Source organism: Juglans microcarpa x Juglans regia, chromosome 4S, assembly GCF_004785595.1.
Source record: "Juglans microcarpa x Juglans regia isolate MS1-56 chromosome 4S, Jm3101_v1.0, whole genome shotgun sequence".
NCBI classification, from domain to species: Eukaryota; Viridiplantae; Streptophyta; class Magnoliopsida; order Fagales; family Juglandaceae; genus Juglans; species Juglans microcarpa x Juglans regia.
The window spans coordinates 22,173,514-22,188,178 of record NC_054601.1 but is presented as its reverse complement, the minus strand read 5'-3'; the positions used below and the strand labels follow the sequence as shown (position 1 = coordinate 22,188,178).

General features: G+C 34.7%; 2 protein-coding genes across 2 annotated transcripts in view; both read left to right on the top strand.

Annotated features, from left to right (window-relative positions):
- LOC121262139 (putative UDP-rhamnose:rhamnosyltransferase 1) overlaps positions 1 to 13,942 on the top strand; it is an 86,070-nt gene extending 72,128 nt beyond the window's left edge. The window contains exon 2 of the mRNA XM_041164551.1: positions 13,726 to 13,942. The gene's annotated coding sequence lies outside the window, so the exon portion shown is untranslated. The remainder of the gene's footprint in view (positions 1 to 13,725) is intronic.
- On the top strand, positions 12,263 to 13,942 carry LOC121263873 (putative UDP-rhamnose:rhamnosyltransferase 1). The gene has a single exon (XM_041166957.1). It carries the CDS (start codon positions 12,297 to 12,299, stop codon positions 13,734 to 13,736), a length of 1,440 nt encoding a protein of 479 aa, XP_041022891.1. The 5' UTR covers positions 12,263 to 12,296; the 3' UTR covers positions 13,737 to 13,942.
- Positions 13,943 to 14,665: the final 723 nt, after the last annotated feature.

The window sequence follows — 14,665 nt, the reverse complement described above, 5'->3', positions numbered from 1 at the left end:
TGCAACACTAGTATGCAAGTGAGTCTAAGAATTCAACTGTTACTAGAGACATATGAGAGAGCTTTTGTTCAGAAGGTAAATAGAGAAAAACCTCAATGGACTTCAGTAGGAATGTAAACACAATGCAACAAGAGGAAATCAAGGCTTTTTGGGGTATCAAAAAATTTTAGCAATATGATAAATATTTGGGATTGGCTCCTGTGATAGGTCAAGCAAAGAACAAGGCTTTCTCTAATTTGAAACACGAAGTATGGCAGAAGCTCCAGAGTTGGAAAGAAAGATTACTTTCTCAAGGAAGGAGGGAAAATTCTTATCAAAGTAGTGGCTATGTCAATACCAACTCACACAATGAGTTGTTTCAAGTTACCTGGGAATTTTTGTTCTGATTTGAAAAATATGATGCCATAGTTTTGGTAGAAACAAAGACAAAATGTGAACAAGATCCGATTGGTAAGCTGGAAGAATATGTGATAAGAAAAGCAGAGAGGGAAATGAGTTTTAGAGACCTAAAGACTTTAAATATGGCATTATTTGCTAAACAGGGATGGGGAATACTGATGAGGAATCCACACTGCTGCACAAGGTAGTTTCTTTGATTCCAAGCAAGGCATCTCGTCGTCCTATGCCTGAAGAGGAATATCGGAGGCTAAGAAAAGACTGTTACAGGGTTTCAGATGGAGGGTGGGGAATGAAAAATTGATTAATATCTGGACAGATTATTGGCTACCAGAAAATAAAACCATTCCATAAGGTACGAATGAGCACAGGAATCAAAATGAGGAAAAAGTGGCAAGCCTCATTGATGTAACTACTAAATGGTTAGATGTGGAGGAAGTTAGAAGCGTTCTACAACCAAGAGTTGCAGCAGAAGTTTTGAAAATTATTATAGCACCAGGAGATCGAGAGGACAAACTTACATGGGAATATGAAAAGAATGGTCAATTCAGTGTGAAGAGTGCATACAGATTGTTTCAGTGAATTGGAAAAACCAAACAAGAAGGAGAGAGCTCTAATGCAGAAAACTAGAAAGGACTATGGAAGTTATAGCTACCAAACAAGGTGAAAGTTTTTGCATGGAAAGCTTGCGAAAATGGACTGCCAACTTTGCATAATTTAAAAAACAGGAAACTACTTTGGAGGAATGCTGTCAATTATATAGTGAGGAAGCAGAGGATGTTGGACATGCTCTTTATTATTGCCCATCAATAAGCGGGTGTTGGAAAAAGCAGTGAACTTGTCTGCCACCATCTGAAACTAAAGAAGACTTTGTGGGTTTAGCAAGGCAAGTTATGAATAAGGGCAGTAAAGAGGATCTGTAAAAGTTATTTCTCATTGCCTAGGGGATGTGGCATTGAAGAAATGAGAGAATTCATGAGGAGAAAGACCTAAAACCCAAGCAAGTGGTGGAACATGCCTTATCTCTACAAAAGGAAAGTAATGAAGCTCAAGGAAAACCAAAGTAAAGGAATCAACTAAAGTGTTGTTGGGTGCCTCCTTCTCCATGGGTGATGAAACTGAATGTGGATGGGGCTGTTCTTCGTGATCAACACAGAGCAGGGGTGGGCCAACATAAAATGAAGTCAATGATCCTACATAGATTGAACTTTTAGCAATTTTTAGAGGGTTGCAACTGTGTGTTCCTTTGGGCCTACATGAGCTTATCTTGGAGAGTGACTCTTTGTTAATGGTGAAGGAATTGCAAGCTGCTAGAGAATCTTTATCACAACTGGGTAACCTGATACAATAAATAAAAGATTTGATGAAGAAGGTCCATCTCTACATAGTACAACACACTTGAGATTAGGGAATGAAGCTACACATAGACTTGCAAAACATGCTTGGAATGTATAGGATATTTCAATTTGGTGAAATTACATTCCAAACTTTATTTCACAAGTTGTATGGATTGATAAACATATTTAATGATTTTGATTGAATGAAATGTCTTTGATATAAAAATAAGAACAAAATAAAAATAAAATAAAATAAAGAAAAAATTAAGTGTGATATGTGGTGTAAGGATGATTAATAGAAAGTGCTCTATGATAAAAGGAGGGGGCAGAGGGATAAGATAGTGTAAAGAGAGAATTACGAGACTTGGCATAATTTTTTGTTTATTCAGTTTAATTTAATATTTAAGCTCACAGAAAAGTAGTGAACAAAAAAAAAAAAAAAAAGAACTGGATTTAGCACAAAGAACTCATAAAAACCCAGCAGAATCAAAATTTGTGGAGAAAAATCCTCCGCAAAATCTCTCTCTCTCTCTCTCTCTCTCTCTCTCTCTATTGCTATAAAGCATCACAACCTCTCAGATCTCTCTGTTTGTATTCACAAGTATTGTTTTCTATACAACTACCTGATATGTGAGTTCTTGTTTGGTGACAATGGTGATCGCAGCGTCTGTTTCAGATCTTGGAGGAGGGAGGGGGCCTTCGGTCTTCTCCTACGGTTTTGATTTGCAAAACTCATTTTTTAAACTAACATATTATTCGTTTTAGGGGGTTGTGGAAAATGGCCGCACCTTTTAGCATTCCAGTCATTGCTCAACAGATCCATATTCTCTCATTGTAACGAACCCAATGAAAAGAACAGTAATATAGACAATAAAAGAGAATCAAGAACAAGGAAGATGATAATAATGGCTACACCTTGAGGTATTCGAGGTCCCCAATTCCTCCCAAAAGAAAACAACAAACATTTAGAATATTTTCCAGATGCCTCTCCCTCTCCCCCTTTCTGCGCTATATTGGCATTTTTTTGTAACTAACTCTTGTAATTGATAAACTAACATGCCTATGCACTAGCAAGATAATAGGAACCAAAACGTACATTTGGTTATAACATCCAAACATTGCGTTTTATACAGTTACTAGAAAAATGACAGCTAAATAAAAGAAGCCCATAAACGACTGGTCAATCCCCTAATTACTAAACGGGTAAAGACCGAAAGAAAATGACAATGTTGGGACTGACTGGTCTGTTGCTGCAGACATTCCCTTTTCCCATTCACCCCGCGTTCTTGGTTCTACAAGTTGGGTTTACTTATAAATTCTAAATATTTATTCAAGCTTATTATGAACTGGCTTGTCCTTGTCTTGTAAGATACTACAAACATAGTTTGGGTTACAACAGCATGAGATGTAGTTGCAAGCACTCCAAAGTGCATGCTCTGACTTGAAATCACAGATGATGGCGTGCTGCTCTGTTGACAGGCCAGACGCCTCACCCCCATGCACAACTTCCCATTTCCTCCCCTCAGAAATACAAAGGAGTCCCAACAACTACTCTCTTAGATGCCACAAAAACATTCATTCCCGTACACACATCAACCAGGTAATCTCTTCTTCTATCAAAGGGTTCAAAAATCACTTTAAGTAGCAATACATCAAATAAATATTGAGCCAAAAAATTCTTACCTCTCAGGATTGTCTCCTTCTCAAAATTGAACACCATGACATTCTGTGCATGCACATCCACACTTACATAATGTCGATCTGAGAAAATGATGAAAGTGAATGGCTAAGATAGGTGGTGGTGATGTGGCGATGGCACCTTTGCAGTATGGGAATGTATCGATGGCTGATTGTGCCCAAATTTTTTTTTGATCGATTGACTCTATTAGTTTCTCCCCTTTGTCTGCCGTCTCTTTCCCCTCCCTACAAGTTCATCTTTATATGTCAATTCATTTGCCATCTGTAGTACTGAGTTTTGTATTTCTTTGGTTGAATCCATAGCTCCATTTTCTACTCGCTCCTACGCAGCTTGGTCTTCCTAGACCAAGAAGGATTCCACGACTTGTTGCTTGAAAACCTTGTAATTTGCCTGTATTCGATCAAGTAATTCTCTGATGTGCAACATTTTTTCAAGAGCCTTTTCCATCAATGGCAGCAAATTTACTTGCTGGTTGTTGAAGGTTATTCCGTCCACGGAAGAATTAGTGGCTCTAGATATCAATTGTAATAAATCCAGTGAAAGAACAGTAATATAAAGAATCAAGAATAAGGAAGATGATGATAGTAGCTATGCCTTGAGTTATTCGAGGTCCCTAATTCCTCCCAAAAGAAAATAACAAACATTCAGAATATTTTCCAGATGCCTCTCCCTCTCCCCCTTTCTGTGCTATATTGGCATTTCTTTGTAATTAACTCTTGTAATTGATTAGCTAATAGACCTATGCTCTAGCAAGATTAACAGGCACCAAAACGCACGTTTGGTTATAACATCCAAATGTTGTGTTTTATACAGTTACTAGAAAAATGACAACTAAATAAAAGAAGCCTATAAAGGACTGGCCAGTCCCCTAATTACTAAACGACACCATGCAGAACTCCAGGAACGACGCCATCTCAATTTGGTTCATAACAATTTTCCCTCTTTTAAAAAACCTTGTCCTCAAGGTTAAGAGCTATGATACAATTCTATGATCAAGTTTCCAATCCCTTCTAAAAGAGGCAGCTGGTACTATATAACTATAATATAAAGTACTAGTATATATTAATATGTTAACATATTATAAGAGTTATAGTATTAATTATAATATATTCATAAATTTATAATAGTATGGATAATTAAATAATTTATGTTTATCTATAATAGTATGTTAAGTATGTATCTTTTTCAATTATGGATGTATGGATAATTAAATAATTTATACTTATTGTTTCATATACAAAATGTAAAAAGTTGTATATGGCTCATTATGCATTAACTTAGAACTATCATAATACATTGACATACTCTAAGTTAGTAACAAAGTAACAATTAACATCATCAATATAATTATAACTAAACTAAACCACTATAACTATAATTATAACTAATATCATTATGACTAATGACTATATCACTATTAGTCTATGACCATATATTATTATATAATATATAATATATATTCCATAATGTATAACATATAGTATTAATATCACTATATCATTATAATATATATATATATATATATACACACACACACTATATGTAGTAGTAACACTATAATAGTATAATATATAGTATTAGTATATATTAATATAATATAAGAGTTATAGTATTAATATCACTATTAGTATAGTATATAGTATTAGTATTGGTATAGTCTATACTTATTTAGTATTATAATATATATTAATTTTGATAAATACATTTTTACACATTTTTATTAGAGAAATTTTTGTAAAATATCTAAGTTGGAACTTGCAAGTGAGTATAAAGCAAGTGAGTATTAATCTAATTAACTAATGTATAATATGAATATCAACTAACTAAACTATTACCAATTCATCATTAACTAATTATTAACATCTACATCTATGATATAATTAAAGTTACTAGATAATTTTTTTGTAAAATACCTAAGTTGGAAGTAAATATAAAGCATTTATGGACCTATGGATAATTCAATTATTTATGTTTCATATACAAAATGTAAAAATTTTAATATAACTCATTAATACATTGGCATACACTATGTTAGTAATAAATTAGCAATTAACATCATCAATATAATTTAATTAATTATTTCTTAATGAGTTAATTAAATAATCCACATTAAATAGTTTACTCAATTTTAATTTTATTAATTTAAATAAATTTTTATCAATTTATGTGCCAAAAGATAAAAGAATTGAAAATCACACATTGATATTAGTCATTACAGAAAACGACATAGTTTAGGGTAAAATCAGACGTAAATGACGCAGTTTAGGTCCGGTGGGAAGGAAATTTATTACTAGGTCACGCAACCCAGTTTATTATTATTTTTTAATTACGTTTTGTTGAAACGACGTCGTTACGGGTTATTTTAACCCCAACTGATTCCAACCTATAATCCCTAATCAGACCTATCACCTCTCTCAAACGATTTGAAACCCTAGCCCCTCCATGACTCTGTTGCTGCCAGGCTGCCTTCTCTAGCCCCTCCGTTCATCAATCGGATGCACTCCCCTCTCTACCCTTCCGTTGCATACCCTCCCCTCTCCAGCCCATCCGTCGCATCCCCTCCCATAAACCAGCTGCTCCGTCGCATCCCTTTCACAAGCCAACCCCTCCATCACGACTCGCAGACCCTACCAGGTTGCCCTTTCCAGTGCCTATGTCGTTTCCTGGCATCAATCTAAAAATTACTTCATATGCCTCGATTTTATTTTGTAGTTTTTATTGTTTTTAGGTATTTTTTTCATCTGCTTATTTATACATTTCAATCTTTTTTTCCATTCATGATTTTTTTGGGCACATCTATTTTGTATTTTTAAACTGATTGTTTAGTATCAATCACTTTATTTGTTTTTTCATTCGTGAATCTGGTTGGCTAGGAAGACAAAAGACTTCCCACATAGCTTAGGCATAAATGTGGTTGGTTAATTTATACTTGTAAAACCAAATGATAGTGTTAAAACAATAGAGTTTTGGTTAGGGTTGGAGGAAGTTTGACATATTCAATTTTTTAAGTCAAAGGGAATAGGTTTTGTTAATTAAGATCAGGCTCATAGATGAGACACTCAAGTCTACTGAGCTGAAATTGGTAGAAACGTACTTGTCAATTGTTCTTGCACAAAACTCACGACAATGGTTCTTGTACATTCCAATATTTTCTTATGCATTAAATATTTCTTTTTCTGAGTACTGTAAGAAGGTTTTTAGGTGCCAAGTAGTGGCTGCATAAATTGGCTACTTCTTGTGAATTTTATCCCTTTCCAAGTACTCTTTTTGCAGCCAAGGTGCCACCCCCAGCATTTAATTGTTGCTTGTTTATTTTTTTTATTTTTCTAGATGGAGTCTTCTACAAATGATGTGCAAGAGTCAACACAAAGTCAAGATATGCCTCCACTCCCACTCCCATCCAAGGTAAGTAATAAATCACCGGTTGGTGGGTCACAAAGTGGTAGAGTTAGGTCAATGGGTTGGGATCACTTTACAAGAATACCAAAAGGCAATCCCATTAAACCTAGGGTTGCATGTAATTATTGTAGCGCTTCGTATACATGTGATATGAAGACCAACGGTATGAAGTTCATGAAATATCACATTGAGAAGCAATGTGAGAAATGTCTGTTTAAGAAGACGGATAAATATCAGACAACTCTAAGTTGAAAGGTGGAGAGAGGAAGTGGTAGTGCGGGACTTGTGCTCATTGTATTTAATGATGAGGCTTGCCGACAAGCCTTAGTAGAGATCATTATTTTGATGAATTGGCCTTTAGTTTTGTTGAAGGAGAGGGTTTCAATAAGTTTATGCCTGTGGTTTGCCTTAAGTGAGTAGGGATTACATCCTGTATGACGATTGCCTAAGACTGTTTTAATATGTTTATGAGGGACAAAAATAGCTTGACAAATACTTTTCGTGGGCAATGAATTTCCCTCACCACGGATACATGAACATCCATGCAAAATCTCACTATATGTGTCTCATAGCACACTTTATTGATGATGACTAAAAGTTACACAAGAGGATTATATCTTTTTCTTTGATTGAAAATCACAAGCGTGATACACTTGGTAAGGGCATAGAGATTTATTTGCATGATTGGGGGGTGACTGAAATTACTTGCACTCACTCCTGATAATGCAAGTTCTAATAATGGGGTTGTTTCTTATTTAAAAAAAAAAAGAGTATAGAAGGGACACTATCTTGAAACATGAATTCTTGCATGTTCAATGTTGTGACCATATTTTAAACTTAATCGTCCGTGAGGGGTTAAAAGAATATGAGGAGTCTATTGCGAAGGTGAGAGGTATTGGGAAGTATGTTAAATCCTCCCTTTAAAGGTGGAGTATATTTAAGAAATGTGTGGGGTTGGAAGAGATTCAATCCAAAAGCCATGTTTGACTAAATATATCGATTAGGTGGAACTCCACCTATCTTATTTTCAAGAGGGCTTCAAAATTTAGAAAGGCTTTTGATCGGTTGGAGGAAGAAGATCCGGGCATCTTTGGTAGTATTAGAAATGACGATGATGAAGATGATGTGGTGAATAAGAGAAAGTCAAAGAAGTTAGGGCCTTCCAATGCATATGATTGGGAAAATGTAAAGTTGTTTGTAAAGTTTCTTCAATTATTTCATAATGCAACTTTATGCTTCTCGAGGGGTGAATATGTAACTTGCAATGTTTTTCTTTTCGGGGTTGGTTACTATAAAAATGTCATTAGCATGGAGTATGAAGAAGGAAGCTCCATGGTAGGATTAATGGCCAAAAATATGAAGAGAAAGTTTGAAAAATATTGGAAGTACTTGGATAAGCAGAATATATTGCTGTATGTTAAGATTCTTCTTGATCCTCCCTACAAGATGCGATATCTTTAGTTTAGGTTGGGAAAAATGTATGCACATAATCATACAAACACAATTGATTCGAGTTGGAAAGTGAAAAATGCATTTATCCGCATGTATGAGGCATACATGGAAAACGAAGAAGGGAGTTCTCCTCAACGTGCAAGTTCCCCACATGAAGATGTAAGTCTTTCAGTTGGTAAGTTTGTATCTGGAGAGGCATAGTTGATGGCCCAATTTAAGCAACAGTTGCTGTCAGAAGATAATTTGGAAAGCAAATCAAAGGTTGATCGATATCTAGATGAAAGATGTGAGGATCAAGATGATAGTTTTAACCTTTTAAATTGGTGGAAGGTGAATTTAGTTAGATATCACGTACTTTTAAAGGGTGCACGCAATGTACTTGCAATACAGGTATCCACTATAGCCTCTGAATCTAAATTTAGCATTGCAAGTCGTGTATTTGACCTTTTCCAAAATTGTTTAAATCTGATGATGGTTGAGGGTCTCATATGCGCACAAAATTAGCTTTATTCTTCTTATACTCCAATAAGTCATAGGACTTTAATGGATGAAGTGGAGGAATTTGAGAAGCAGTTGGATGTGGGTATGTAATAAATTTATTTTTGATATCTTTTGTGATTTAATTTGTTTTATCTTCTATGTTATGTAACTTTATTTAACTTATTTTGTTTTAAATTTTTATAGATAGAACTTGTTGAGGACTTTGCTAGTTTTGTGGAGGCGTCAAATTCAATGTCTACTGGCCCTACACCCAATGCTAATTAAAGACTAAAGAGGTGAGAAGATTGTTGGTTATGGTTTATGATATTGTTGATTTTCTAATCCATTATGATTACCTTTATCCCCAGTTTTAAAACTCTAATCATATGTATTGAATCATCATTATTTATACTGTTGTCTGACAATCATATATAGTAAGATCATCAACAGCAGTATTAATTAACATATGTAATTGTAAACCGAATTATAAGTCTGATATGCGCATCCACCCCAAAGGAGAAAGAGAAACTTTACATTTATCAGTGATCATGCATGGTTATTAGAAAGAAAGAAGAGTCGATGGGTTCCAATATAATCTGATCAATTAAATTACTTATAGATTTATTTTTCTTTTACTCGTTGAATCTGACTTAGCTTGGTTTTTGCAAATAGGCTGCTAAGGGACTTGTCTTTTGGCATTTTGAGTTTGCTTGCATCATCCTATAATTATATTCTTTTTAGTTGTTAGTTATGTTAAGTTGTTAACTCATCTTATTTAATATTAGTGTCTACATGTGGACACTACAGTATCTTAGAGAACGTGTTTTGGATTGTAATTTGTAATAACCTTTTTTTTTTTTTTTTTTTTTTTTTGTAACTTCTTTTTTCTTTTATTTGGACTCTTGGAATCTACTTTTGCAAACTGCATTATCTTTTTTTTTTCTACTTTTTTATATCGATTATTTTTCTTTTATCATTTCTTTTTTTCAAGAGCAAATTTTTTTAGTATTTTTTAGCTTGAAAATGTACAAAACATGAAATGGGCTAAAAATAATTGAAATTGGAAAAAAAAAAACCAAATTTGGATTGGGCTGTTTCCTCATTAAACCTCTATTAATGACAACTATTTTTTTAATTCTATACCTTTCCGTATTCGGCAGTTCACGATCTTAGCCTCCTTCGATTAGGCTTGGGTCTCGTGACCCAGCCCAACTCTCTTTGGAGAAAATTTGGCTCAACAGTGTTTTTCTTAATACGAGCACTAGTATTGACGTAGCCAAATGTCTTTTCATCTTTAAATTTAGTTAATATCATCCACATTTATCCCATATTGAATTAGTCAAACTAATTTTATCTAAAATATGAGTTACAGTAATTCTATCATTATCTTCATATTTGAAAAGTACTGTAGCAATTCTAAATGTCTTTTTTTAATTATATTTCTATAATTTCTATCATTCTTTTTATTATATTCTTTTCGCATATGTGATTTTCTCATATGTTATTTTGTTATATTTTGAGATTATTATATTATGGACCATGCTACAGGCCTCGCTCCCGGCCACCGCTAGGAGCTATTGTTAGTTATAGGATTTTATTATTATTTTTTTTTTACTTTTTTATACATGTATTTTTTAATAATTTTAAATATTTTTAAAAAAAATCATAATATTATTAAAAACTATTTTCTTAATCACTAAGTAAAAAATAAAAATAAAAAAAATAAAAAATGAAAACAGTAGAGTGGAGCGGTAGATTTGAGTGGAAAGAATAGTATTATCCTTATATTATAGATATGACATTTTTATGAATTGTATATATGAGATTTTTATTTATATAAATATGAAATTATTATATTATAGGTTGTTGGATTGTGAAAATGAAAATGAATATAATTGTTAGAGATTATTGAAGATTATGAAAATAAGATAAGAAAAAGTAATTGAAAATAAAAGTTAATGAAAGAAATATAAATAAAAAATAATAATATTTTATTATTATAAAGAATGTAATGTTAATCTAATCTAAATTTTAAGTATTAAGTAAAAATTAAGAAATTACATATTTTTTAAAATTTTAAAGATTAGAATGACCCATCTAATATGAATGCTCATTGGGTTTAAGTGAAATAATAGTCAAGTGTTATTAGAATCTGAATTCGAATCGTGCCAATATCTATGTGGGGATAATACTATTCTGAATCTGAATTAGAAAATAAATGCTCTATTCTACCGTTTTCATTTTTTTATTTTTAATTTTTTTTATTTAGTAATTAAGAAAGCCCTCGCTAATAATATTAAGATTTTTTTAATTTTTTAAAAATATTAAAAAATACATATATAAAAAATTTAAAAAAATAAAATAAAATCATAACTAACTATAACTCCCGGCCACTCCCAGTAGTGACTGATGGTGGAGCCTGTAGCATGGTCCGTCCATGTGGTCAACAATTAAAGAGATTTATATTTTTTTAGGATCCCAATGCGCGTGAATGCACCTAAAACGGCTTGCGGTCCAACAAGGAGAAAAATAAAGAATTTTTACAGTTGTATGGGCTTGTTAACGGGTGCCCAATGGCATCCGCTAATAAAGCAGTGGGCCAGGTGGCATTAATATACAGTAGTCAATACTTTTGATTCAGTACATAACATTCATATTTTAAATTAAATTATATATGCAACATGAATAATTTGTGATGTAAAATTCTTCAAATACAGTTATTCTTATAATATATCCATAATTTTAAAACATAATTATCTAAATTATTGTAATAGATAGGAGTGTAACCGATCCGGTTCGATCTGATTTTGTATATTTTTTAGAACTAAATTAGTATACACTGTTTTTTAAAATTTAAGAATTGATACCGGATCAATTCACTACCAAAACTGAAATTTTTGATTTTTTCAATTTCGATCCGGTCTGGAACAATCTAGTCCTGTTTTACAAATTATCTATACAATCCCTTGCAAATTATATATACAATATTGTTAATTTATCATTTTTCTTTTTTCAATCCCTTGCAGACCTCTTCCTCAGAACTTCCCGCTAAATATGGTATCTTTTTTTTTCCCTCTCACTTTCGTGCTTGTTCAATTAGCTATCGAAAAAACATGTGTAACTTTGCCAAAAAAAATTGCTCTCTTGCCTACAATGGTTGGAAAAAATGATTTTACCCAATCCACGACTTAAATGAGAACTGCAACAAACACAAAAAGATTATATAAAAAAAAATCACAAGTTGACGTAAATTCACGTGATACATTTGATCTATTTTATATTAAAAAAAACTTTATAATCTGATGTATTAGATCAATCTACATCAATTTGTTAATTTATTTTTGTATAATCGTTTTCCGACTAAAATATTTCCCTACCAAAATTCCTTCGTACCTACCCGAGATGAGATCCCATCTCCCAAACAACCCTTAGAGCGGGCAAGTTTTGTATTTATTTTAGAGTGGTTAAGGTACGCCCTTGTATGTGTGTGTATATATTTCGGAATACCACCACCTCAAAAGTAGCAAGTCGCCATGGCCGAGCCCAAGAAGCAGCTTCACATAGCCATGTTCCCATGGTTAGCCTTTGGTCACCTACTCGCATTTCTGGAGCTCGCCAAGCTCATAGCCCGGCAAAAGGGTCATCGTATTTCGTTCATATCAACACCTAGAAATATTGAACGCCTGCCCAAGATCCCTCCAAATGTTGCACCTTTGATAACACTGGTGAAGCTTCCCTTACCCCATGTTGACAACATGCCGGAAAATGCCGAGTCGACCATGGACGTACCGGAGCACGTAATGCCATATCTTATGAAGGCTCACGATGGTCTCCAAGAACCTTTGTCTAGGTTTTTGGAAACTTCGAGCCCTGATTGGATCATCCATGACTTTTCCCCTTACTGGTTACCACCAATTGCAGCTAGACTTGGCATCTCGCAGGCTTTCTTCTCTGGTTCCAACTCATCATCCTTATGTTTCGCTGATCCCCCACCAAAGTTGCCGTTGTCAACGTCGTCGGATACAACAAAAGTGCCCGACCCCAGCACACGAACAGAACTCGAGCATTTCCTTGTCCCTCCCAAATGGGTCCCCTTTCCAACCAAAATAGCATATCGACGCTACGAGGTAAAAAAAATGTTTGATATCAACGCTGGAAAGAATGACTCTGGTGCTACAGACCTTTTCTTTCGTTTCATGACAATGTACTCGGCCACCGATGTACTGGCTGTCAGAACATGCATGGAAGTCGAAGCTGAGTGGTTGAATCTCTTGGGAGAGCTTCACCATATACCTGTGGCTCCTGTGGGCTTATTGCCACCCTCGCCACATGAAGACAATGGCAGCAAAGATTGCACTTGGGATACAATTTCTGATTGGCTGGACAAGAAAGAGAAAGGGTCAGTGGTATATGTAGCACTCGGAAGTGAGGTCCGACCGAGTCAAGAAAACTTCAATGAGTTGGCTCTGGGGCTAGAGCAATCGAGGCTGCCATTCTTTTGGGCTATAAGAAACCTGTCAGCTGATGGGAATGGGGATTCGATTGAGCTACCGGCAGGGTTCGAGGAGCGAACCAAAGGTCGTGGGATTGTTTGGTCGGGCTGGGCACCTCAGTCCAAGATATTAGGCCACGAGTCAGTTGGGGGCATCGTGACTCACTGTGGTTGGAGTTCAGTAATAGAGGCATTGCAGCTTGGACGTGCACTTATCATGCTGCCATTCATTGCGGACCAAGGATTAAACGCTAGGCTCTTGGAAGAGAAGCAGATAGGAGTTGAAATACCCAGGAATGAAGAAGATGGGTCATTTACCAGGGACTCGGTGGCACAAACTTTGAGGTTGGCAATGAAGGATGCAAAGGCCCAGATAATCAGGGACAAAGCCAAGGAAATGGCCACCATAATTGGGAATATGGAACTCCAGCACCGATACGTGGACAAATTTGTTGAATTGCTTGAGAACCACAGGAAGTGATAATTAAGATTATGCAAATTAAGTTTTACAGAAGTTCCTCAACAAGCAGCTTTGGGAGTTATAAATAATTATGTTGGGTTAATTATTTTTCATGTTTTCTTTTTGTTGTTGGAGATCATGTTTTAAACAACATCGATCATTGTCAAGCTGGTATCCCCTCACGTACAGGGTTTAAAGTCGAAAATAATATTGGTGCTATCTATAAATGTAGTCTCGATCGATCGCCAATATGAATTATGCAACTTTTATTATTTCTATAGTTTAATTACTACCTTTCATTTTTTGCTCAAAATTAGAAGATATTTAAGGTATAGGTACTTATTATTATTTATAACTGGGTAACAGTGCGTTCTTTTAAGAGATGAAACTTGTACTATTGGAGCTAGCTTTATTAATATTGTTGGCGCGCTGACTTTTATATTAATTTATGTTTGCCTAGATATCGATCGGAAAGTAAGTATAGATCAGTTAATCATCATTGACAATTCATGATTGATTGATTGATCTTGTTATTGATTGATCTTTATATATATATATTGGAAGGGGGGATTCCCTCCCGGCCCAGGCCTCATCCTCTAGTGGTTTCGGGATAGCCGAAGTAGTTCATGAGCTCTTGAATTGTGCCAGTTAAAAGAGAGTAAATTGCATGGGAGACCAAATTGAGAGGGACAAATGGGACATGCCAACCTTGAAGTCCCCCTGTGACACTTAGCATTAAAAGATTTATGCCGGCAAGTGAATGGGAAGCATAGATACACCTCTATTCTTTGACGATAGATATGAAAAGTGGCAGCACTGATCATCCACCGCCGAGGCTCCATCCGGGGAGCCACGTTGCATTAATGGTCTCACTCCAGACTCCACACCACATTAAAGGCCCTGACTGAGGTTATTGTGGGGGTGATGTGAATCCCCTGACATAGGGTATG

What these genes read in the sequence shown, in the direction of transcription:
- LOC121263873 (XM_041166957.1), top strand. Translation starts at nt 12,297, where the DNA reads ATGGCCGAGCCCAAGAAGCAGCTTCACATAGCCATGTTCCCATGGTTA.